Below are 26025 nucleotides of genomic sequence, written 5' to 3'. Positions count from 1 at the left end.
TGCTCCAGCTGTACGCCATTGTACAAAGCGGATACTGACAAAGGACATCCTTTTCCAAATCCAAACTGTCCATTTCTGTGGTATATACAGCACTCCAGATAAGCTGTACTTGGGAATAAAGTATGCAAAATACTTCACAAATTATTTTTAGTGGCTTGAATACGAACAAATGTACCCACAGCATTTCAGGAAATCAATTGTGACATAACCCTCACAGTATTTATCCAAAGTTATCTTTTGAGCTTGCTTGCTGGCATTTTTTCCCATATCTAAATTTATTGATTGAATTTCAGCATCACAAACTCCACTGCAGTGAAAAATGCAGAAAAGAAAGATCTCAACAGTGCTATCGTGTGATACTCATACACATTAAAAGTCTCATAAAACAGCATACCTCTACATTTATTCACTCAAAAGGGTCTCTTTTCAAATTATCTACCTAACTGAACCCCAAAATGTATTGATTTCCTAAAGAAAATTCCAAACATAAATAAAATGAGTAAAAACATTATCTGGAGCTGTGTATAAATACTTATTCTTGATATCTAAAGTCTATTTTCACCGGCCTATATTATCGTGTGACTCTACTTCCTATGGCAGTTAATGGGGGTTTTCATGATCCTCAGCACAGATGGGTATTCAGGAGATAACCAGAAAATATTTTACCACAATGAAAATTTTGTTTTACAATATGAGTATATAATATTTTTTCCCCAGAGAGAAACAATGGGTTATACCATGACATGTTAATTTAGTTTCATGGTTGTCCTCTCAAAAATACAAATCAACACTTTAAACCTGGCCAATGATATTTCAGCAAGTATTGGCCATGGAAATGATATTTCTCTAAAGATCTATAATACTACATACTAAACAGCTGGAGCAAGCAGCCAGTATTATTTCTATTTAGTCCTCACTAAGACATCCTTGTTCCTTGGTTTACATATCTGCATTCCTAAAAACCAAGACTGAGGATAAAATTTTCTGACTTTACATGTTATTCATCATCTTGAATCCTAATAAGAAATATCAAGATCTCACAAATTGTTTGTCTGTTGTAAAAGAAAATAGATTAATACTGAATGACCAAAAAACGTGTCCTAAAAGCATCAGATACAGCTACAGCAACACTATTTATATCTTCATCTGTTGTATCCATGGCAACATTTTCACATATTTATAAACAATTACAAAAATAAAGGAGAGAACGTAGGAACAAATTCATGGAACTTTTGTAATAATTTTGAGTTTTCTTGAAAACAAAATCATAAAAATATTTTTGTTATTTAAATTACCAGTTTCTCTGAAAATAGATTTGCAAACCAACCAACAAAGGCTTTAAGGGAAATACTGCGCACACAACTACAGAATCTTCAAAAGGAATCTTTCACATCATACAAGCACTATATCAAATGGTACCTTAAAAATATCCACAATCACACAAAAGCATCAAAGCATCTCGTGCCTGTATCTTCTCTCAACCCCAACTTGCACTAATCATTCAAGCACTATATTAACACCATGGTGTAAAGAAATGGTGCAGAAAGTTGACAGCACTATTTCTAGTATACATTCAAAATGTTACTTTCATTATCAATCCTTGTTACACCTGATCTTTGAGAGTTAACAAAGATGTTCACTAGTCCCTATCAAGAGCGTCAAATTGTTTCAAAGATATATACAACATCTGAAGTAAGTATTTTTTCACCTAACATTCCAAATGTAAATAAAAACCGCTTGTGTTCATAGTAATTCTAGATTGTTGTGAAATACAATGTCAAAATGCAAAAATGTTCAGCTTCTCATGAAACATACTTTAAGTATTAGATATTTTTCGATCCACATATTAAAATGTAAGAGAGCACTAACATACGTACAGTTAGTGTCATTTTTTTGCATATTCATGAAAAACGCACAATTTCATATTTCCCTCAATTTCTAATGAGTGACGTTCCAATGATACATACTACTGCACTGAGAACACAATGTTTTAAAGTAGTTGTTAGGGAAACTGCAGCACATGTATAACAATCATGCAGTACAACAGTTGGCTCCCCTTTCTGTTCATAATGCTGCACGTTTGACTCTGATTCTCAGCTGTATCACTTCATTATATCAATAGGCTGACTATGAACTAAATACAAACAGACACTAACTTGTGAATTCTAAATCACACTATGAGACATCTTCAGTGAACTTTGGTGATGGGGCTGGACTAAAGCTGACAAGCTGATGTAGTCTTTGGTATGGTGCAAGTTACTTCTTTAATAACTACCACTCAAGATATGCAGTCGTAGCTACTTACTGCCATTTTGACTATCCAGTACCAACAACATCCTATTATTTTAAGAGCATTACACTGCTTTCAGTCTTATGGAAACTTTATTGCTTGTGTATCATTTGAAGTTAGAAGTTGTATGTAGATTTTGGTGTTAAGGGTCATATTAACAAAAACATATCTTCATTTATAATATATATGTCTCCAAACCTGTACATGGAAGATCTTCAAATTTTTTACACTGAAATTATGAAACTATATTAGGAAAAACACTACCATGAGATGGCAGAAAGTGAATTTCAGTCCATGGAATTTCTAGTTTATACAGCTACAGTTTAGTGACAAATTATTTTTTAACAATACTCTTAATTTTACACAGTTTTTACCCAATATCAGACTTGACGTTAGCGTGGCTGTAAGAAGGATAGAGATCCATGGCAGTAACCAATACTGGATAGTCAACAATGGAACAGCCCCTAGTGATGATTATGTTGCTATTACACATCACGCTTGAGCTAATTTTGCATTGTGGGGGTTCTTATTGCCAATGTATCTTGGAGCCTTGAACCTGGTCTTTGACCTGGAAACTTGACGCTACATGGCTGAAACTTGGGTCTTTCTCCATTTTGCTTGGTTCATCCTGCAAGTGGATTGATGCCCTGGGCAGAGATTAAACCAGCTTTTGATGGTAGATATATAGATGTATAGCTGTGTTCGAGCTTTCCTCGACAAGTTACACCTATTGTCTATGGAAACAAAGTCAAACTTGACTATTGTGTCCTTTGTCAGTGAGCAGAAATAAGGCAATGGCTTTTCATCTTCATCCTACAGCTTGAGTAATCACACTGTTTGACCTTGAGCTGTGTTGCTTTGAGCATGACCTTCCCGTTTGACTAGATGTGTGAGTGAGTGAGTGAGTGAGCTGCTTGAAGACTAGGTGGCAATTGAAGCTGTGTCTCCACACCTAGAACAGAACAGCCTATATCCCTGAACAGCATCTGTCCCAGATGCACCATCTATATCAAGCTCTGACCTCAAACAGTACATTTGCCCTGTATGCAGGGCCAAACAGAATTTTTAGCATGTTCGAAACAGATCTCTACCTGAACATGGGACCTGAACACCCATTTCAAGCCCTGAGCAGATTTCTAACAGAACACAGGACCTGCAACACAGACTCTATCCCAGCCTGAGTCATGACTTGAACAGATCCCTCCAGGAACTTAGGGCCAACACAGTCCATCACAACTTTTATGATGCCCTGAACAAATCTCTACCAGAACACAGGACCTATAACACAGATTCCTATGTCATGAACTGAACAGATCCCACTCAGAACATAGGACCTGTACACACAGCCAAACACAAGCCCTGGGCAGGTCTCTACCAGAACACAGGGCCTGTAAGACAGAACCAAGCACTGCCAGGATCAGTACCTGAACAGATCTGTACCAGAACACAAGTGATTGTTCCATCTTTGTTCACTCAATGCCGAAGGTGCTTGTTTCCTCGACTGCCATGACAAGTTTCTCAAACAGGGATTCAGAGGAAGAGTATGGTGGAAGATCAAGTCTGTTGAAACATGTGTGAGCTCTGGAACAAAGAGTACACTGGACTGAAGTCATGCAGGATTTTTCCTTTCTCCACTTTTAAGTGAGGCAATTTCTGGGACCATTCATGCAAACTCAAAAACATTGGTTACATAACATTCCTTACTGAAAAGCAAAGGAAACAAAACTGTTGGTCAAGTTTTAAATGGAGGACATAAACATGAATGTTTACTTCCATGAGAATGCTCTTTATGAAACTTGTGTTTCTTTTGCCGTTTAGCATAGAGTAACATATGCATGAAGTTAAAACTCTTTTTCAAAATATCAGGAGTGAGCGAGTGAGGTTATTTTTGTGGACTCGGCAATGGCTCAGCTTTATGTTAACATCAGGAACAAATAGACTAGCTTCCGAAAGAATTTGTCCCAGAGATTGTCCTTACATCAAACTACTTTCAAAAGAAGGATCAATGCTGTTTTTACATGAAAAAGCAACACAAACATGATTTTGATGATGACAAACCTTGGAAGACTTGTCTGTTTGCCCCACTTCTCAATACAGAACTTCCTTGGGCCGTTACTGCCCCTCAGTGCCGAGAAACCTTCATAGGGTATGCTAGAGGTGCCTGTTACAAACTGGAACCAGAGTGAGAGAGTGAGTGGGTCTATCGCAGCTTTGTATAGTATTTCACATACATCATGACATGTCTTTTTGATGTGGATGGAAAATCGCGTAATAAAGGCATTAGAAATTGTGATGAATCCAAATTTACTAGTTGGTGACCCTTGCTTGCACTTGCTTATTAGGCATCACTCGAGGATCCTCTTATGTTTATGCCTGTTTAGTTTTACGCCCTAAGCAATATTTCGGCTATATGGCGAAGATCAATCATGGAGGAGATGATGAAAGCTGGTTAATTCTAGACCACCACTGCAGAACACACCCAGAACTAAGATGGCTGTCAATAGTCTGTAGCCTATGCTCTACCAAGAGGGAGAAGGCCTAAGTAAATAAGTATGGCAGCAGTCTGTAAATAATCAAATCTGGACCGGACAACTAAGTGATCAACAGCATGAGCATCAATCTACGCAACTGGGATATGAGGACATACATGTCAATTAAGTCAACGAGCCTGATCACCCAAATCCTGTGAGTCACCTCTTACAACAAGCATGAGTTACAGAAGATCAATTTTAACCTGGAGCTTCATGGCTTTCACCTTCTGGGATTCTGGAGGACAGAGATTAGGTCTGCTGGGAGTTATAAAGTTACAGCATCTTGCTGACCCTGTTTTGAGTCAGGGTCAATTAAATACCCCATATACCTAGCTCTACTTCCTAGCTCTAGGAGGTAATGAAATCTGGAGTTAAACTCCAATATTACCTGCAATAAGCGTAGCCTCCTCTCGTTATTGAACTTCTCTATAGCCATCCAGAACCACTGTATGACAGTGTGCTGGTCGTGGTAGCCTGAAACATCAAACAATCATCAATCTTGTTCCTTTGTGAACAAGAGGGGATTGTAGGGAGATTATGGGTGCCTTAAGGTGAAGGTGCAAGTCTTTTCTGTCTAAAAAGTTGTTTACTTTTCCCAGATGAGCAGAATTGTGAATAGTTTTTTAAAATGTATTTTTCGAGGAAAAGACATAACAATGGGGCACGTTTGGGAGTGAAATTTATGGGATGTCTGTTTACTGCCGCCATAACAGCTCTCTCTAGATCCATAACAGATTTGTGATTTTAATACACTATCATAACACTGAGAGCAATGATGGGATACAAATGCAATATATAAACTCAAGTACGTTGTGTCCATAAACATCACTTGCTAGTGAACATGTTCAACTAATGCAACCCCTGGTAGAGGTGCTAACATAACTTTACACAGAGATGCACTGTCTTGGACTAAAGGGCTCAATTTGACTTGACCGGGCAGGGCAGGGCAGGGCAGGGCAGGGCAGGTTTCCTCACCAGATCTATACTCCGTGTTCCTTCTCCAGTCCGAGATATCGATCTCCACTGTCCCGGCAATCACAAGTTCTAGTTCCCTTGCATCAAACAGAGACACAAGCCGCGACTCTATCACCTGTAATGCAAAACACCTGATATGAAAATATCCTGGTTTTAGTACAATGTACTTCATAAACGCTTGATTAGTGTCTGTCAAGAAAGACATCCTATCCTCCTTGGTAAACAATGATTGCCTCTAGATCTTTATTGGACAAAAGTTTCAGCAAAAGCACTAGTGTTGAGCTGCCAAGTGTACATGAGATAGGAAGTAATGGTCACTGACCTCATGGAAGCCCCTGATGAGACTGTCGGTCTGTTCTGTGACTCCCCGCTCCAGCCTCCACTTCACCATTTTCTCAATGTATTCCTTCTTGTTTCGTTCTGTCACTGGCAGGTTCTTGCCGTTCGGCCGCAGCTCTCGTTCTGTCACCTGGAGATGGAAACTTTGGATCAAAACTCATATTCTCTGGCACGGCTCACTGCAGTATCTTCTAGTTATGGTTGATGAAATGAAAATATCCGGCCCCTGGGCTTTAGATCATTTTCAGTTCCACATTGTCAATATACAAACTGTTTGCAAGCATGTAACCTTTCCCTTGACATATGCCCTGTATTATACAAGCATGCTTTACACATGTAGTCAAGGTTGATATGAAAGTTTGGAATCAGAAATGAATCGCTACGAAAGTTTGACCATTGTACTGAGCGTCAATCTCCAAGGGAGAGAACTCTGTACTGAACCTCGGCCTTTTATGTCATCACATTCCAAACTACAGACAAAAATAACTGAGGTTGAGAATCAGAAATATTTTACATCCACCAGGGCAAGTAACTCTATAAACATTTATCAGAGATGTATCACAGATGTTTTGTTGACATGATCAATGCAATCACTGTCATCATACCTTACCACCTGGTCCTGTTAGTCACCTCTTACGATAAACATGGGTTGCTGAAGATTCTAACCCATACCTTCATGGGTTGATCTGGTATGCAATGTCAGTTGCCACATGCATAATGCTGTACACAGTAGTTCTAAACTTGCATGAATTCTGCTGGTTTGTGAAACTTAGTTCCTCGTCTCACCTGTCCGAAGACTTCCTCGCTGACAGAGAAGGTGATGTCCAGGTCAACATCAGTGATATCATTGTCTTTAATCCACAACAGACTCTGGTAGAACTCTGCATCTATCGTCTCCACATCCTCCAAAGACCAAGGCCTGCAGCCCACAAATACACACACATCAGTGAGTGATTGATTGAGTGAGTGAGTGAGAGAGAGAGTGAGTGAGTGTAAATAATCCAGTCTGAACCAGACAATCAAGTGATCAACAGCATGAGCATCAGCCTGTGCAATTGGGAACTGATGTCATGTGTCAACCAAGTCAATGAGCCTGACCACCCAATACCGCTTGGTGCCTTTTGCGACAAGCATAGTCGCCTATTATGGCAAGCAGGGGATGCTGGAGGCCTATTCTATCCCGGGTCTTCACAGGTCTCAGACAGTGAGTGAGTGAGTAAGTATGTTTTTTTGCCGTTTTTAGCAATATTTCATCATGGCCCACAAATAAGCTCCATAAAATGCATCTATGTGGGGACTTGAAACTTGGCCACAGGCATGACAAACCCACTGCCGCACATCAGGGAGTAACAAGTATCGGGAGTAATTACCACAGACATAGAGCTCGCTGAACAAAGTACTACTCAAATTTCTTTTGTCTTCTAGTTCATATCTAACATATAGTGAAGAAAACCCCAAAACTTTGAAGAACCATTTCCCGTTGATTTAACTTCAGTTCATAATTTCAGAGGCCTGTTGCAAACTGTCATGTTGAGAAAGAAAAAAAACCAAAAAAAAAAAACCAACTAAACAGATGTGCTGATTAAATGTCACGTTAAATCGGATTTTACAATAAAATAGGCCTCATAAGTTAGGAATTTAATTTCCAATTACGGACATGTCAAGTACAGCGATACAAGGTCGCAGGCTACTGTCACTTCTTGGGCTACTAAACTTCCAACCTTTCTTATTCTGTTTTGTGTCTATGTGCGAGTGAGTGAGTATGGTTTTATGCCACTTTTTGTATTCAATGACTCAAGGAGACTCACACTCTGAGTAAAGCTTTATAAAAGGGTCTTGTGAAGAAGGCATCCAGCAGGTACTGATGGACTAAAGCCAACCCAAGGACACGACCAGCAAATCGAAACCTGAAACAAATCAAAGTCAGTCCATAGTTCCACATTAAGGCTGTTATGATACATTCACATATTTGGGGAATCTGACTGTAGCCCTTCATGAATACATTTCGTTATTAGTGGTCACCAGAAGTGAATATGAATTACATTTTTTAATATAATCTGAGCATGTTTTACTTGAACCCATATTAAAGCGAGATATGCAAGAATGTAAAATGTACTAGCACTGCAGTAGTGAAAGTCATGTTAGTGTGCAAAGGCTGCACATGATGCTGTGGGCTACAAGCATTAGTGTACTACACACCACATTTACGTGTCATGTCAGATCACTAGTTATTTCAATGACAAATCCATAGTTAACGTGAGCATTCCATATTGTCCATCAGTCACTTAACTACAATATCATATTCACAAATAATCATTCATATTCGTTACCCAAAATTCGTGTTACATCATAATCACTGCATAGTGTATTCATTGCAGCCCTATTCCACATAGATATTATTTATGACAAAGCCCTACAGTAACAGCCATTATTAGTCACCAGTGTTTCAGCTAATGTCCTGTAAAAATCCAGAGACAAGCCAAGATGGAGTAGAGGGTGGAATAATGAGAATGACAACACAGTTTGGACTTGATCACACAGTTCAATGCCCTTTTACAACAACCAATAAAAAACATAAAGACCTGTTCTAAGCTGGGTTTCCAAGGAGTTCTCGATGAATGTGTAAAGATGAGTAAATAGGTCAATGTGTTTTTCAGGAACAGCCAGACAGAGTACAGGTGAATAGGTGTCTGAACACATTGCTCAGGACAACCAGTCACAGACATTATGTACCTTCAGTCACTTCTTTAAAACATGAAAATACTTCCTATGAAACAAGTTAACCAAATGCATTTTTGATATGTTTTGCAAAACATGCTATGATATTGGCTAGCATTTTCTGGAGCACAACTTGAAGCCCAGACGTTTAGTCTTAGAGCTTCTGTTTCTTACCACTCATGGGCGTTCTCCACAAAGGCTGACATGGGACTGATCTGTACAGTGTAGGTATCATTGGCAGAGTACTCAAACAGACCATAGTACGGGTTGAACAGCTCCCGGGACAGGAGGAAGAAGAACTCCCTTGAAGGGCCACCATAGTCTAACCTGTGAAGCAAACAATGGGGTTTAGTGTTGTTGTATGCAGTAACTGAGATCATTGACTCTGATAAACAAATAGTTAATGAGTGAGTGAGTTTAGTTTTATGTTGCTTTTAGCAATATTCCTCCAATATCACAGAGGGGGACACCAGAATTGGGCATCACACATTGTACCTATGTGGGGGAATCGAACCTGGGTCTTCAGCGTGATGAACGACCCTTGATAAACATCTAGCGTTCAGTGCCACACAATCCACCAAATCACTGTACAAGACCACTAGATTCAGTTACTAGCTCTAATCTGGAATCCCTTACAGCTCAGCTGGGACTGAATAACCAAGAAATATAAGCTTTTCCATGGCATCCAGCCAAGGCAGTTTTTTGACAAGTAAGTTTGCCATACGCTCACAATCAATATCGATGAGTGTATAAGCTCATACCTGAATTATATTTCATGTGACCAGAAAACTGTTCAGACTGAACATTGCATACGAAGACAATTCAATGACTGTCACGAATGGGACAGAGAACTTTGTTTTGGTTGGTATCACTTCATTCAACAGAACAGAAAATAGTCCAAGGTACTGATCATAACAGAATGGACATGATATACTGGATAACAGGTGAAGGCGGCCATGATATTTTAGATGCACTTACCCTTCTTCCCCAGCAAAGGTGATGTACAGTTTACTCTTCTGTAATTCTTTCTTTGGCGTGGACATGATTTTATTGAAAGCATCTTCTAGCACATGGTCTCGCCGTACTGTCAGCCTGCAAACACAGTAGCCTTCTGTATTGATATGCAACCACACAAATGAGCTTAAGGTATACACGACACTCAACATTTTCAGTGACCTCTTCTTTTCACCCTGAGATAACTCATTAAGAGGGTCTGAACCTGGGGGCTTGAACTTGATTACTTTACCATATCACTTCAAGAAAATGTAAAAAAAGTTTCTGTTTACCATGGTACTTGATGAAAAGGACACCTTTTTAGCTACGAAAATTTTTGTATAAGCTAATCACACCTTCAGGTAAATTGAGAAAAATAAGTCATCTTGTGACTTGGATCTAAATTTTTTTTTTTAAATCCTTGTGCTAAAAAATTCAAAAGATATGTTAAGATGTTAATCATAATTTCAGTTAGTGAGTGAGTCCAGCTATAAGCCCCTTTTACTACTATCCCAACAATATCACGGCTAGGAACACCAGAAAAGGGCTTCACACATTGTACCCATGTGAGGAATTGAACTTGGGACTTGGGTGTGACGAGGGAATGCTTTTACCATGAGGCTACCCGACCGCTCTTAATTTCAGTTAGAATACTGCAGCACTGACAGAATATCAAATAGACCACTGGAAGAGAAGGTCACCACTATGGTATCTATACAAGTTTCTCACAGTAGTCAAAGCAGAACTTACTTCAACTTCCCTGGCCCCTGCCCGAAACCTTTTGATTCCAGTTTCCTATAGAAATTCCTGAGTTTAGCTTGAAAGTCCCTCTTGTATGGTGCTGGCACCCTGGCTGGGGCTCTTTGGACTGGAAATAATCAGTGATGGATTATGAGGACCAAGGAAAATATTTTTGTCAAAATACAAAAATAACAAGACTTTTATTTAAACGTTTTTTCTTGAATGTTTTATGTGTTTCAGTGGAATAGCTGTGGAACAGAAAGTGAATTCAGAAAATTGTTGGCAGCCATGGCACATAATCATACAATACTTCCATTAAAATCTGGAAAGGGTCAACATTGAACAAAACCTGAAATGGTATAAGACAAAAATTATGGAAATCCTGGACTACTCTGGTTTACATCGAATATAGACAATGACCCATATGATGATCAGATATGAAATACAACTTATCAAGAACCTAGCCTGAGATCGATATTGAAATCAAGTGGTACATACTGGACTGCAAATGTCTCTTTGACCTGTCCCTACCTGGTGAGCCTTGAGGAGAGCCCTGTGTAACACCATCGTGAGCCTGTGCAAGTCTTGGCGTAACCGTCGGAGGGACATACGACATTATTTCATTCTCAAACACACTGCAAAGACAAGGTCATGACATACCATGTAAGCCTTCTTCAAACCACAAGCCTATCCCAGGCGAGGAATATTCAAAGCATGTAACATCATTACTCCAGTTTATACATCAGATCGCATCCAAATTGCATATATTTCCCAGCTCCCTTGGAAGAACACAACTAGTATTGACAATAACGTAACTCTCACCTAAGTAATATTGTGAGATCAATATCGTTACAGAGTCTGTCGAGGGCGTCAGTGCCATGTGAGCGGATCTTGTGAATCTTCTCCTTCAGCACGTTATTGTTGGAGTACTGGGGGAACGTGTCCTTCAAGATGTCATCAATGCCTTGTTGCCGTAGAAACAGGACCACTTTCTCATTGTATGCTGAAACAAAAACAAGAATACTGTTTCAAAACTCTTCACAGATTCATTCTGTGAACTGCATCTATTATGATGATGCAATAGACAAACATCAAAACCAACAGATTAGAGTCTATTACCTTACTACTGGCAAACAAGGATAGTTGTGCACCGACCTGACAACTGTCCCACACGAGCATGTATGAGTGCTGCCCACTGGTGCTTGTCACTGTGATTGAAGGGGCTGATATGATGAATCAATATCATCATCATGCACTGCACATGCACTAGCCCACATCCTTTCACAAACCAAACGGGTATGTTCCTTGCTGTGCATCACCTACTTCTTCTCATATACACATTCTCTGCGTCGGTACAACTTAACCGTGTTTGCCTACTGACCACATGTAATTTTTCTACAATTTTGTACGATGACCTGATAAGTCAGTTGTATTAGTACAAAAAGCCAAGTGAATATCTCACTTCAAAAAAATCATCCAAAGTATAATCAGACTAGTTTTACATATTTCACTGACTGAGGCAGAGTGAGCTACATGGCGTCTATCATTCAGAAGTGTAAATCCTTATATGGATAAAACGTGTGAAGCCAGTTTGTGGTGATCTACTGTCGTGACATTGTTTGTTGTTTAATGCCGCATTCAGCAATGTTTCAGAGTGAATAGACCCCTTACTGATAATGAGAAATCAGAAACTTCATCTGAATTAGCATAATGATGGAACATTATGTGTCAGTGTCCTCAGGATATCATACTGAGGGCATCATATCATTATTTGTTCGTTGTTTAGTGCCATACTCAACAGTATTCTGGATATATAGCTGTGGTCTGCAAATGGCCCCAATTTCTCAAAATAAACTTACGTCTGATTTACTCAAATTTGAAAAATTGCATGAAAATGGGTTTACCAGAATGGTCTAAAATTAAGATTTTAACTTTAAAACACAGTATACAAAATGAGATCAGTGAATAGATTATTTAAATTGTTTGGGCTTTTTTTTTTTTAAAAAAAAATAAAATGTTACAAGGTACAAGTTTAGCTGTTTCAAGTTGTCAACTCAGTTTGAAATTTGAGTAAAAACTTAAGTTTGTTTCAAGAAATTGGGGCCTGGGCGAGTAAATTGGACCAGATAAACCAATGATCAACAGCAAGAGTATCAATCTCTGCAACTGGGATACACACAGCAAGCCTGACATATAATTCCGTTAGTCACCTCTTACCACAAACATTGCTTGCTTGAGACCAATTCCTACCTGAAGATCAATTCAGAAATGTATCTTTACAAGCAGGGAATCGTATCAAAGTAAATTTATTATGGTTTTGTTATGATAGATCCACGTGTGATTGATACCATCAAATTGAACATGACACATGAATAAACATAATTATACAACAAAATGAAAAACAGAAATCTACTGTGTGTTAGTAGGTACTCCATGTAGAACCATCTTCAGTTACCCAGCATGTCTCCTTTCTATTATTACAAATAATCTGGACCCATCTGTGAGTTTTGTTTGATGCAATATTCTGCAATATTCCAGATATATGATTGCAGCCTGTAAATAACTGAGTCTGGATCAGACAATTCAGTGATCAACAGCATGAGTATTGACCTATGAAATTGGGATAAAATGACACATGTCAAACAAGTCAGTGAGCCTGACCACCGCATCCCGTTTGTTGCTCTTTCAACTGAAGATCATTTCTAACTAGGATCTTCACGGTAGCACTTGGACATCAAAGCTACTGTGGCAAGAGGGTTCCAGGTATTAGTCATAATAAAAGGGAGATTCTACCCAGGATAATCAATGATAAAGATAAAAGCAAGAGTATGTGACACAGCAAGCAAGCAAACGGGAAATACATTTCCCTATGTTCAAAGTGATGTCTAGCCAGTGAAAGAATGAGTGGTTTTAATGGGAAAACTTGCAAATTCATTTTGGTATTATAAACTGCCAATTCAAAATGTTACAAAAAAGAATCTTCATTGTGGTCAAATGAGAAATGATCTGTCTTCATGTGACATTTCTTCCTGCACTCTTGTTCTCAAATCACGATAGAAGGAAAGACGGAGAAGAGAGAGGAGGAGTTTGAGCTTAATTCCCACTCACGTGTTGGTTTGCTAGCCTGCACATAGTCTGAAAACAAAAACTTTCCATGTACCATGCAGTCACACAAAACAAGGTCCTGCAATCTATCATATACCACTCAACTTTTGTTTAGCATCACTCAAAATAGGTTCCGTTTTGTTTGGAATCCTATAACGGCCCTTGTTTTTAAATTCCTGAACAATGTCTTGACATTTGACAAATGGCTGGTATCTCCAAAGTAAAAACTTACATTCACATTTGAACTAAACTCATTCTCTTCTGTATTGTATTAGTCTTCTATCGATGCCAGGGATTTGGAAAGAGTGAATGAAAAATGGCCCATTAAAATTTTGATGTTTACTATCCATACAAGGGCAGTGGCCCATTCTAAATTCAGAACATGGCTAAGGTCCATTGTCAAAAGTTCTCTTTCCCAATCCCTGCTACGCATTACTGAAACAGCAGAGATTTGAACAATTCCTGGTCATGGTTTTCGCGGGATCCTTAACAAATGCTGAGTAGTATATATGTAATGAACACTCTTCACAAATACAGCACAAGTAAACCAAAGTGACACAATAAATGGCTGGAGAGAAATATTCCATGCATGGTGGCAAAAGTAACACAGGATATAAACCTCACACAAAACAGGATGAGATGACAGTGAAAGCTCATTGCTACATGATCTTAATGCTGACGTTTTTTAATAGCTGAGTGGGACTGCAAATTGGTTATTCTCACTGCCCACCAGTAAAGTATATCAGTAGAGGAAGTAACGTGTGCGTGAGATGGTCCCTCAGTATATTTTTCTTTGTTTTGTTTTTTTTTAATTCGTTTTCATGATCTTGTTGCCAGCACATACAGGATCAAAACAGGAGTATCCTACCTTGTACCCATGCTAGAATGTTGGGCAGAAGCATTACCAGTGAAACTATTTCAATATTTTGTTGAGGGATGGCAAATGAAACACAGGATTTCAGGCATGAATGTAATATAATGCATTATGCTTGGAATTACATTTACAGAATACAGTACTGACTTACGCAGTTTTGGGAGATGAGTCCCATCTGGGATTCAAACCCACACTTAGTCCCCCAATCACAAGCACACAAAGCCAGCAATCTAACCCAGCAAGCCAATGCAGCTCATACTAAATTGTAAGTCTGACAACAGGTAGTTTAGATTATATACTTGTTTAAAATCCCTAGAAGTGTACTTCAGCCACGAGAACCACACCTATTACATTTCTCTGTAGCTGTACCAGTAGGACCAAAAACTTGAAAAATTCAAAGTTTACGCAAAAAAAACCCCTATGACCACCATTGAATATTTCAGCAAATGAGCTTTCACTCAAAAATATGACCTCTGTTAGTCCACACTAAGATCACACAAGTGTACAAGAATACCATGGTTTACAAGAGTTAATGATATGATACAGATGGTTACAGCTCTGTCACAACCCGTCACATCCATATCGTTATCAACTACACCTTCCCTTGGGGTAGTACAATGGATATATTCCACACAGGCGTGCTGACATACAAGGCAGAAAGCTACTGATTAGAAAACTTGTGACACACCAATACAACACTTAACAAGTAGACATGGCTAGCTTTTATACTGGCAACAGTGTTTAATGATTGAATTACTTTCCTCTTTCTCTGGATTGAGGGTAAAATATATAGTTTACTTCATTTGTGCATTTGCTTGTTCATTCATTCATTTTGATTGAAGTGAAAATATAGTTTAGTCAATCATTCATGTTCATCCATCATCCATTTATGCTGAAGCAAAACAAAATAGCGAAAGTGATTTTCTTGTCTCAAACTACATAAAGTAGTAAGTTTGGGACAAAAATTTTTAAATATTGATTTGCTTCATTTTCCAATACATTATCGTTGGTAAAAAAGCATAAATACAGTAAACTACTCAAGATGAAATCAAGGGGGCTACTAGTTTTAGTTTGTTATAACTGAAGTTTCTTATACTCGTTTCCACTAAAACATGCTGCCAGGTGGAAACAAAAACTGAAGCAATGCCCACTGAAATCCTGGATAGAATGAAGAGAAATAATTTATGAAAAAATATTTCCACTTGCTGATTTTTGTTTAAGAGTGGTTGAATCTGTAAACTGATAAAAACAGTTTTCCCATATTTTCCAGCATTTGAAACCATGTCATAAAAACACTAAATACAGCATCATGTAGCTATTACCAAATGATGTAGAGTATTTAATTCTGTGTAGACTGAAAATGATCCATCATCAACTTTTCACCATCCTAGAAGAGACAATTTCTATCCCCAAATGATGTAGAGTATTTAATTCTGTGTACACTGAAAATGATCCATCATCAACTTTTCACCATCCTAGAACAGACCATCTCTATCCCCAAATGATATAGAGTATTTAATTCTGTGTACACTGAAAATGATCCATCATCAACTTTTCACAATCCTAGAAGAGACAATCTCTATCCCCAAATGATATAGAGTATTTAATTCTGTGTACACTGAAAATGATCCATCATCAACTTTTCACCATCCTAGAACAGACAATCTCTATCCCCAAATGATATAGAGTATTTAATTCTGTGTACACTGAAAATGATCCATCATCAACTTTTCACCATCCTAGAACAGACCATCTCTATCCCCAAATGATATAGAGTATTTAATTCTGTGTACACTGAAAATGATCCATCATCAACTTTTCACCATCCTAGAAGAGACAATCTCTATCCCCAAATGATATAGAGTATTTAATTCTGTGTACACTGAAAATGATCCATCATCAACTTTTCACCATCCTAGAACAGACCATCTCTATCCCCAAATGATGTAGAGTATTTAATTCTGTGTAGACTGAAAATGATCCTCATCAACTTTTCACCATCCTAGAACAGATCATCTCTATCCCCAAATGATATAGAGTATTTAATTCTGTGTACACTGAAAATGATCCATCATCAACTTTTCACCATCCTAGAACAGACCATCTCTATCCCCAAATGATATAGAGTATTTAATTCTGTGTACACTGAAAATGATCCATCATCAACTTTTCACCATCCTAGAACAGACCATCTCTATCCCCAAATGATGTAGAGTATTTAATTCTGTGTAGACTGAAAATGATCCTCATCAACTTTTCACCATCCTAGAACAGATCATCTCTATCCCCAAATGATATAGAGTATTTAATTCTGTGTAGACTGAAAATGATCCATCATCAACTTTTCACCATCCTAGAACAGACAATCTCTATCCCCAAATGATATAGAGTATTTAATTCTGTGTACACTGAAAATGATTCATCATCAACTTTTCACCATCCAAGAACAGACCATCTCAATCCCCAAATGATATAGAGTATTTAATTCTGTGTAGACTGAAAATGATCCTCATCAACATTTCACCATCCTAAAACAGATCATCTATATCACCAGTGTTCAATACAAGCACTGACAGCTGAAATTGTAACAACTGAAAGATGCAAAAGAGTGAATCCTGTCTGAATCATTAAAAGCCATTAAATGTTGATGTTACAGATATAGAAATCAATGGCTGATTTAATAATAACTTGACACAGATATACCCGTCTATTTACAGCTTGTAAAGTTTGACAAAAGTTGCCAGAAAGGAAACCAAATTTTCAAAACATTGGTAGGTTAAAGAGGAACAATAACAAATCAGGACCTTGGTTTTCATTCTTGAAAGGTTCCTAGTCCTAAGACTGCTTAACTTTAATCATAGCCAGTATGTTAAGAATGGACTCAACAAGTTCACTGAGCTATGAACGTTTTGAGAATAGATAGCCTTGTCAGCAAATATATAGAGAATACTGTTGCTGAAACAGAGTTTGATGAGGGAAAGCTAGCCATGTCCACATAAAGAAGATGATGATGATGATCATTATGGAGAAGATGAGGATGGAGATTACCTGTGGGGATGACGGTGTCTGCCACAGGCTGCCGCGGAGGGGGCACCGGCTGAAACACATGGAAACAGCTAAAATACATTTTGTCCTAGTACCATAATGGCAGTAGAATTTACAAACACATTTCAAGCACGGACAACACAGATCCTATGAATTATTCATAATGTGTTTCGGACATGTCTGGAATAATGAAAGGTTTGCTGTCTGCAATCTGTGGAGAATAACTGACACTTCCTGATATCGGTGGTTGCCAGGATGCAAAAAACCCTGAGTCATTGACTCACAAAAACATGTCGTGATAGCCACTCCTTAATTTTGAAGCATTGATGCAGAAAACCTGCTTATTTGACTCCTAAAAACATGTTTATTATCCCCTCTAATAACATGAGGGTCACATGCAGACTTCTAAACTTTTATTCCATGGCCAAACCCTGTCCGATATGAATTCATGAGGGATAGAATATCCACAAATCTAATAGCCAACTAGTATCCTTTAAATGACCTTTCTGTTGTTACTAAGAAAATGTAGAAAAAAAAGAAAATTGTTTACACTACGTAAAACTGTTCCCAACAAATTTGTTGCTTACAGGACATTGGGACTGGATAAGCAGTTGGAAGAGATTTATAGGACTTGGAATTTTGTGTCTGGAATATATAAAATAAAATCCACTTCCACTGAAATGCTGATCACTTGAGTGAACAAGTTTAGTTATACACTGTTTTTAACAATATTCCAGGAATAACATGGCTGGGGATACCAGAAATGGACTTCAGTCTTTCTATCCATGTGGGGAATCGAGCCAGGGTCTTTGCCACGATGAGAGGACGGTTTAACAACTAGGCTACCCTATCCCCCTGCTGAACATTTATTTGAAAACCCTGTTTGGAGTGAATTTTGTTATTTCATGATTTAGTACTCAAAACCAGCTTCTTCAGTAATTAAGATTACTTACATAATTATTTAAGAAGCATATTAAACATTTGTAGTTTGCAGTTTTCTTTCAGACAGGGGAGACCTAAATTCTCTCAGCATAAACAATATTACGTCACTTTTGCAGCTAATAATCATGCCTGGACCAGACAATCCAGTGATCAATGGCAGGAACATTGATCTTCACAAGTGAGATATCCATGCTTGGGTAAGTGAAGATCAATTCTAACGTCGATCTTCACGAGTCATGTACCAAACAAAAGACTTGCAAAAACAATTTGAGGTGACAATTGAACTGCCTCTTCCAGAACAATTTCAGCAAATACTGACTGAGATGCACATGAAATTACACAAAAACAAACAAGCCAGGAAGAATAACAATCTTATTGAAATTCAGAGTGACATTTAGGTTCAGTTTTAATCACTGCATGTATTTAACCACCTCTGCAACAATGTGTTAAGTCACATTGCTATGACTGCTTTACAAAAGCAAATCAATATGAAACAGTGAGTGAGTGAGTTAATATTTAACGTCACATAAGCAATATTGCAGCCATAACGTGACGAGAACATTCTTTGAAAAAGGAATTGATGTATATGGTAAAAAACCATTCGACGGACAGCAAAACAACTAGACTATCACAATAACAAATAAAACTAGTTAAAACTAATATCACCATTCAGACAATATGATATAAAAACAGACTACAGATCAACAACAACTGAAGGTAGATCACCATACTAGAGGCCATGGGGACTTACAGTACCTTTGCTACCTACATGGTCCCTAGCTGGATTTACACCATCCCCTTAGATGCTGGCGACTGTATGCAAGATTAGCCATAAATTAAAATGACAGAAATACTACGGCTACAAAAAATGGAAGATTAAATTTGACTTCAATTCTTTTGGGACTTTAGTACCCAATATGAAACAGAAGCTTCTTGGTGAGAGTTATCTACTCTGCATGTATGACAGTGACTGAGAGAGTTTAGTTTTATGCTGCACTCAGAATTATTCCAGGTATATGGCGGTGGTCTGGAAGTGAACGAGTCTGGACCAGACAATCCAGTGATCAACAGCATGAGCATCGACCTGCGCATTGGGAACTGATGACATGTGTCAACCAAGTCAGTGAGTCTGATCACTCTATACTGATAGTGGCCTCTTACAACAAACATAGCGGCCTCTTATGGCAAGCATGGGTTGCTGAAGACCTATTCTTCCCCGGACTTTCATGGGTCCATATGGTGGATAGATGGATGAAGTGACTGAATGTTATATAGTTTTGTAATATTCAGATAATGACATCTTGTGATACTCAGCCTGAGAAGGGGTGAGTTTTGATTTAACTGCACAATGAAATTACTGCAGCTTTATGGCGATGGTCCGCAAACAATGGAGTCTGAACCAGACAAACAGGTGGTCAACATCATGAGCATCGACCTACACAACTGGGATACATTGACATGCATCAATCAAATTAGCGGTTCTGACCACCCAATCCCATTAGTCGCCTCTTGGGTTACTAGAAATCAAACATATATAACTGGTCACACAACAATAATTTGTACATAGGATCATGTTTTGACTTACAGCATCCAGTCTGAGAGGGTAGTGAAGATCAGTTATTTAACTGGTGCAAACATGTATAACTGGTCACACAACAACAATCATTTGTACATAGGCTCATGTTTTGACTTACAGCATCCAATCTGAGTGGGTCATTCCTCGCAGCTCGGCTGGGTCCTCTAGCAATAGGCGTCTGAAGAAAGTCAGGGTTGATTGGAGGGATGTCTGTTGGCAGCCGTGGGTCGATGAATGTGGTTGTTCGGTAAGCATGGTCAATAAAAAATGCCTACAAACACAAAAATACTATTGCTAAATAGTCCTTTTTTTTTATTTGTTTCTTTATTAATTGTTTAACATTCTATATTTTAAAGTGTACTCAATAATGTATGACTCATGGTTGGCTTGTTCTTAAACACTGTATTCAGCAATATTCCAGCTATATGGTGGTGATCTGAAAATAAATGGCACCTGGACCAGGCAATCCAGTGATCAAGAACATGAGCATCAATCTGCACAAATGTGCAACATCATCCTGCATGTTGGGAGACAGCTGGATACAGACAGTTTGAATCACTGTCTACCATATATTCCTTGAATGTCAGTGAAAATGACTCACTGTCACTTATCAGTGCTGTTTTATAACCTTACGGTTGTAAACAGTCATTCCTTGTGACAATAACTGATGACAAAGTATGTCTTGCAATGTAAGCAAATGATCAGTTTTCAAATGTAAGAATGAACGGATGTTGACAAACACAGCAGTCTTCAAAACAGTGAATGTGTCTATATCACTGATCTAACTTAAATACTTAATAGACAGAGTTAACAGTGAGACTGTGAGTTTGTGTATTTTAAAAGTCAGTTTATGAGTGAGTGCTGTTCACTAAACCCACCTTCCCTGTCCTGTCAAACTTCATCTCCCACCCTCGGGGCAGCTCCTTTTCGCTATCAGCGAAGAGGTTTAGGAAAGTCACTAGGTCACGGTTATGCTGATACCTGGAAGGAACATTTTCACAAAAATACAAAATATATGGCATCAGGGTTTTACCTACACTTACAAGACTCCAAGGGATCCCAATCAATAAATGTTATGGGGTTCTGACTGGTAATGTGAGGTGCCTGTAAAGTAATGGAATGGTGTAGTAAATGTTCAGAGAATTCCTTCACAGCCTGTAATGAATCAGTGGTCATGTGGACAGACTGCTCCTGATGCCCAGTAGGTAATTTTGTGCATCACTTCAGGTGAAGTGGTTATTAGTCTCTGAGTTCATTTTTAACATTGGTGAATACTCGACACATGTATTGATGAATACACCAAAACACCTCTGCAACAGACATAAAGCATCAATACAATATCTCATACTCCTTATCGACAAAAGTTTCTTATGACAAGTCTGTGCCCATCCATACACCCTTCTACCTTGTTTACAGCAGGAACGTTCCAATTTTTGAATAAACCATGTCACTTTTATACAGGTCTTTTCAAGTCAGTGATCACACTTTGAAAGTCAACCTTCAAGTCTAAAAGCACATGTACAAAACTTAAATCACTATTCTTTGTTATTTTCTTGTGTTCCTGACAGATATTCATTCAACCATGTAAAATGAATAATAAATAAAAACAGTGTACAAACCTTTCAAAAGCATGCTGGTCACGTCTGATGCGAGTGATCATGTGTTTGAGAGTTCCATTCCGGTTGTAATCTGCCATGGCAGCCTGCAAAAACAGCGAATGATTGAATAAGATTTTCTACCGCTTTTAGCAGTATTCCAGCAATATCATGGCAGGCGACACCAGAAATGGGCTTCACATATTGTACCCATGTGGAGAATCAAACCCTTATCACAGAAATGCAATAATGGCAAGTCTTCAGTGAAATCCCTGTGAATGGGACAGCTGTTTGGCAACTCACCTCATTTGCCTGTAACATGGGAAAGAAGTCTGGTCGTGTGAGGAACTTGATGGCTGGTAGTTTATGGATGGTTCTCTCAGCTAGCGGCATGGCCTGGGGTGAACTCTCCGTAGATGCAGGAGCAGCTGAAGTTGACAGACAGTAGAGTTTTACTCCACTTTCAGCAATATTCCAACTCATTTTCACTATCTTTTATACTTAGAAAAAGACAATTACTAACTGATCCCACCATACTAAAGAGAATTTTACTCTGGCTACAAACTACTGGCAATACGTCGCACAATGATAAAAGACTAATCTGAGTACTTGACCCGAACACAAAATGCCAGTGGCAGGTTGGGGGTCATCCCTGATAACTCCAGGGTAGACGCTCAGATACGTCTCCACTATACCCTGGATGCATCTACGGAGCAGCCCGATAAACGTATTACCTCCCTTGGCAGGCTTTTTATCCTATCAGGTGTCAATGCTGGGAAGTTGAGCAAACCAATCACTGCTCACTTTCGGTTTTTAAATTATCTAACCAATTCAACTTGGCAACACAAACCATACATTGGTTCTTTGAAAGATATAGAAGGAGTTCATGTTTATATTTAATATAAGTTTTGGACCTATCAATTTGTCGCTATATTTTCCCCAAACCTGAGTCGCACTGTGAACAAAAGTTTGCTGCAGTGATGGCACGGCGGCTTAGCTGATTGGCTACAGTGAGAATGTGAAGCCAGCAAAGGGAGATAATAAACACATCGGGCCGTGCCATAGACGTGTTTCAGGCTATAGTGGAGACTTATCAGAAAGTACACCCTGGAGATATCGAGGATGGGTGGGAGTGGGCAATAATCTATATCACAGAGACCGATAATTGTTAAGTACATATCAGTCAATCATTGATAAATATTGGAAAAGTAACTCTTGAGCAAAAATGCCAGTGAAGTCTGAAAGAAATCATACTTCACATCACTAGTGACATTATTAACAATTTCTGCGTGGAAAATAAACATCATCCTGAACGTCATTTCCAATAAATAGGAGGGTAACATTGTGTTATGTGAGAGTAACTTAAAAAAAACCCTGTATCTCATAACAGTTATATACGACACTATTAATAACAATTTTCAAACCAAAAATCATAACTAATTCTTCCCATCAATGATATTCCTAATCATTCATCTCTTCAACCAGACCTAATTAGCACAGTGTCAAAATTGACAAAGCAATTCATAATGTTATGCCCTGTAACTCGACAGTTTATCACAGACTTATGAATGTCATGGCACAACAAATGTTTTGTGGGATTACATATCTAGCAAAGTGCATATAATCAAGCTGATTTGCGAAAGGACAGAGAACAAACTGTTCCCTGTGTCAGTGACTGATGGATGCTGATTTTGACTACAGGCAACATCTGTACATACCTGCACCAGGAGAAGCTGTGTCTGAACCAGACGATGTGTTCTCTGGGTCAGTCTGCCGACTGGCTGTTATTGTCCGTCGTATACTCTGGTACCTGTAAACATTGACAATCCCAATCTCTTCAATATCAACACCTTTCACGATACATTCATTCTATTTTGATAAATAGAGGCTAGGAGTCATGTTCCCCTTGAACATCCAGGTAAGTCTTTAACAACCCATGCTTGTCGTGACCAACAGGATCAGGTTGTCATGCTGACGTGGTTGGTGCATGTCGTATTCCAATAGGGCCTGTATGTTGGTCTTGGCGCTTAGCGAGACCTTAGTCAGGCCAATGACAACAATGTTTCATACCTTTTGAATGGTCTTTTAGTTGCCAGTTGACAGAAAGGAACTGGTAATCCTTGCAGGAATAACAAATTTCCAATCTCACCATCCGGATATCCCCAAACTGGTCATGTCTAGCACAGTTAAATTTGGCAGTCGCAAAATTTTGAACTTGAACTTGTTCTAGAACACATGCTTGTCATCAGAAATCTGGTTCCGGAAGTAAACTGGGTCCTGTCTTGAATATCACAAGTTGGTGCACGCAAAAGGAGCTGGAAACCAGCTATGTACTGGAAGTAGCACCTTGTGAGACTTACAGGCCTATTGAATAGATTAGTACTTACATTGTTGATCACAGTATTGTCTTGATCACTCTGATTATTTACTTAATGTTGTCATACAGGATGCAAATGTAGCAATAAACAACAACCACAAGACTGGACCTCATAGTGTCGCAATACACTGTTGGGTTCAGTTTAAATGACAGCCAGTGCACCCACCTTCTGTCCAGTTGCTGTCTCTGTTCTGAGCTGATTGTTGGGCGGCGATGAGCAACAACATGTCCAACCTGGGGTCGCTGCCACGTTGTTGTTCGGTTGTTGTGATCGATGTAGAATATCCGCCCATGGCTGTCTACTCGAGCCTCCCAGCCTGGTGTAGGGGAGAATTATGCATAAAACAACTGATACTCCTGAAATTACTACAACACATCTGTAATTACTACAACACACCTGTAATTACTACAACAACACACCTGTAATTACTTCTACAACACTCCAAAAATTAATACTACAACAGAGGACTACACATTCACAACAAATTGAGACTAAGTAAGAAAAATATACTCAATGGTAAAAGTAACTGTTAAGTCATTTCTTAATTCAACAATTCAAACTGATAAAGGAACAAAACACTGTATACTTGGTGTAGGCTTTAACTTTTCAAAATTGTTTTCTGAAAAATATATACACAGTATATTAGTTCCTTTTTATTTCATCATCAGTATAATGCCTGGTTACATATGTGAGGGAACAAACAATTTTGACCCTCCTTTTTCGAAACAAATGCAGAGTGGGTAAATATAAGGGCAGGTCAAGAAGTTGTGGTACCAACTAATCTTAGGAGTGCTGTTGGATAGTGATCTTCATCAGCATTTCCAGTTATTTTACTCAAATAGATCAACTAGTTCGAAAGCAACAGGTCATTGAAGAATAATGGGGTATACATATGAGTACTACATGAGATGTTGAGGGCTTGAGTTCTGATTTTAGATGACAATGCTTTGTCTCACACCTCTTGATTGGCAAAGCCTGTAGTACATCAATGTGGCTTTGAAGAACTTCCTTATCCTCCATATTCACCTGACCTGGCCCCAAGCGACTTGCACCTATTTCCAAAATTTCCAAAATCTCCATGGAAAATGCTATGCCGGTATGCTCAAATCTGCTGTACTCCCATGTATACCACATTATTCTTCAAGGACCTGTTGCTTTCAAACTAGTTGATCTATTTGAGTAAAATAACTGGAAGCGATGATGAAGAACACTGTCAAACAACACTTCTAAGTTTAGTTTGTGTCACCTGTCTAGAAGTTATGTAGGTGTAGAACCTTTTTACGTTTTTTTATAATAACTAGACCATCAGTTACTTTTGCATATGAGTGTAATGCTGCCTGGCAATGAAAGATCAACCATCCACTAATGTTGAAAAAAAATCATAAATTGGCAAATCAATACATGCACATTACTTTCTGACTATAAAGGATGATGATTATTTTCAACAAAACAGTAAATATGTTAAAAATCAACAGATGATCTCTTACCATGTCACTGTTGATCAGTGTGCTTGTCAATTTCAATAAAACTTGTGAATTTGAAAACAAAATTTTGATAAACTTATTTCATAATGGAAACAAAAAGACATACAGTGGAATCTGCCTAAACCAGTCTTCCTTCATTCTGGACTGACAATGTGATTTCTGAAGGTCTCGGATGGCGAATAACAATCCATGTACCTCAATTGCATTCCTGCTTGGATATTTAGTAAACAATGTTCTTTCAGCGTAGACTGACTGACTGAGAGACTGAGTGACTGTAAGTGACTGACTGACTGACTGACTGACTGACTGACTGACTGACTGACTGACTGACTCTTAGGGCTGAAACGGGTACCCAGCTATTTGAGTACGAGGCGGGACGATGTTTAATGTTGGATATGGGGTGAGTGAGTGAGTGAGTGAGTGAGTGAGTGAGTGAGTG

General features: G+C 38.5%; 1 protein-coding gene across 1 annotated transcript in view; it reads right to left on the bottom strand.

Annotated features, from left to right (window-relative positions):
• Window positions 1-1830: 1830 nt before the first annotated feature.
• Window positions 1831-26025, bottom strand: part of LOC137256305 (E3 ubiquitin-protein ligase HECW2-like) — a 64405-nt gene continuing 40210 nt past the window's right edge. The window contains exons 11-30 of the mRNA XM_067794064.1: window positions 24268-24418; window positions 23443-23534; window positions 22028-22152; window positions 21749-21831; window positions 21008-21110; window positions 20248-20400; window positions 17615-17663; window positions 13696-13722; window positions 11410-11590; window positions 11119-11222; window positions 10597-10714; window positions 9832-9945; window positions 9028-9180; window positions 7944-8042; window positions 6922-7054; window positions 6119-6265; window positions 5797-5911; window positions 5210-5295; window positions 4349-4461; window positions 1831-3871 (exon numbers count right to left, since the gene is read on the bottom strand). Of these exons, the coding sequence (XP_067650165.1) occupies window positions 3760-3871; window positions 4349-4461; window positions 5210-5295; window positions 5797-5911; window positions 6119-6265; window positions 6922-7054; window positions 7944-8042; window positions 9028-9180; window positions 9832-9945; window positions 10597-10714; window positions 11119-11222; window positions 11410-11590; window positions 13696-13722; window positions 17615-17663; window positions 20248-20400; window positions 21008-21110; window positions 21749-21831; window positions 22028-22152; window positions 23443-23534; window positions 24268-24418 (2258 nt within the window). The 3' untranslated portion in view covers window positions 1831-3759. The remainder of the gene's footprint in view (window positions 3872-4348; window positions 4462-5209; window positions 5296-5796; window positions 5912-6118; window positions 6266-6921; window positions 7055-7943; window positions 8043-9027; window positions 9181-9831; window positions 9946-10596; window positions 10715-11118; window positions 11223-11409; window positions 11591-13695; window positions 13723-17614; window positions 17664-20247; window positions 20401-21007; window positions 21111-21748; window positions 21832-22027; window positions 22153-23442; window positions 23535-24267; window positions 24419-26025) is intronic.

The sequence above is a fragment of the Haliotis asinina genome, chromosome 11, assembly GCF_037392515.1.
Source record: "Haliotis asinina isolate JCU_RB_2024 chromosome 11, JCU_Hal_asi_v2, whole genome shotgun sequence".
Taxonomy (NCBI): domain Eukaryota; kingdom Metazoa; phylum Mollusca; class Gastropoda; order Lepetellida; family Haliotidae; genus Haliotis; species Haliotis asinina.
The sequence above is the reverse complement of the archived record's forward strand: the minus strand, read 5'-3'. Positions and strand labels throughout refer to the sequence as shown.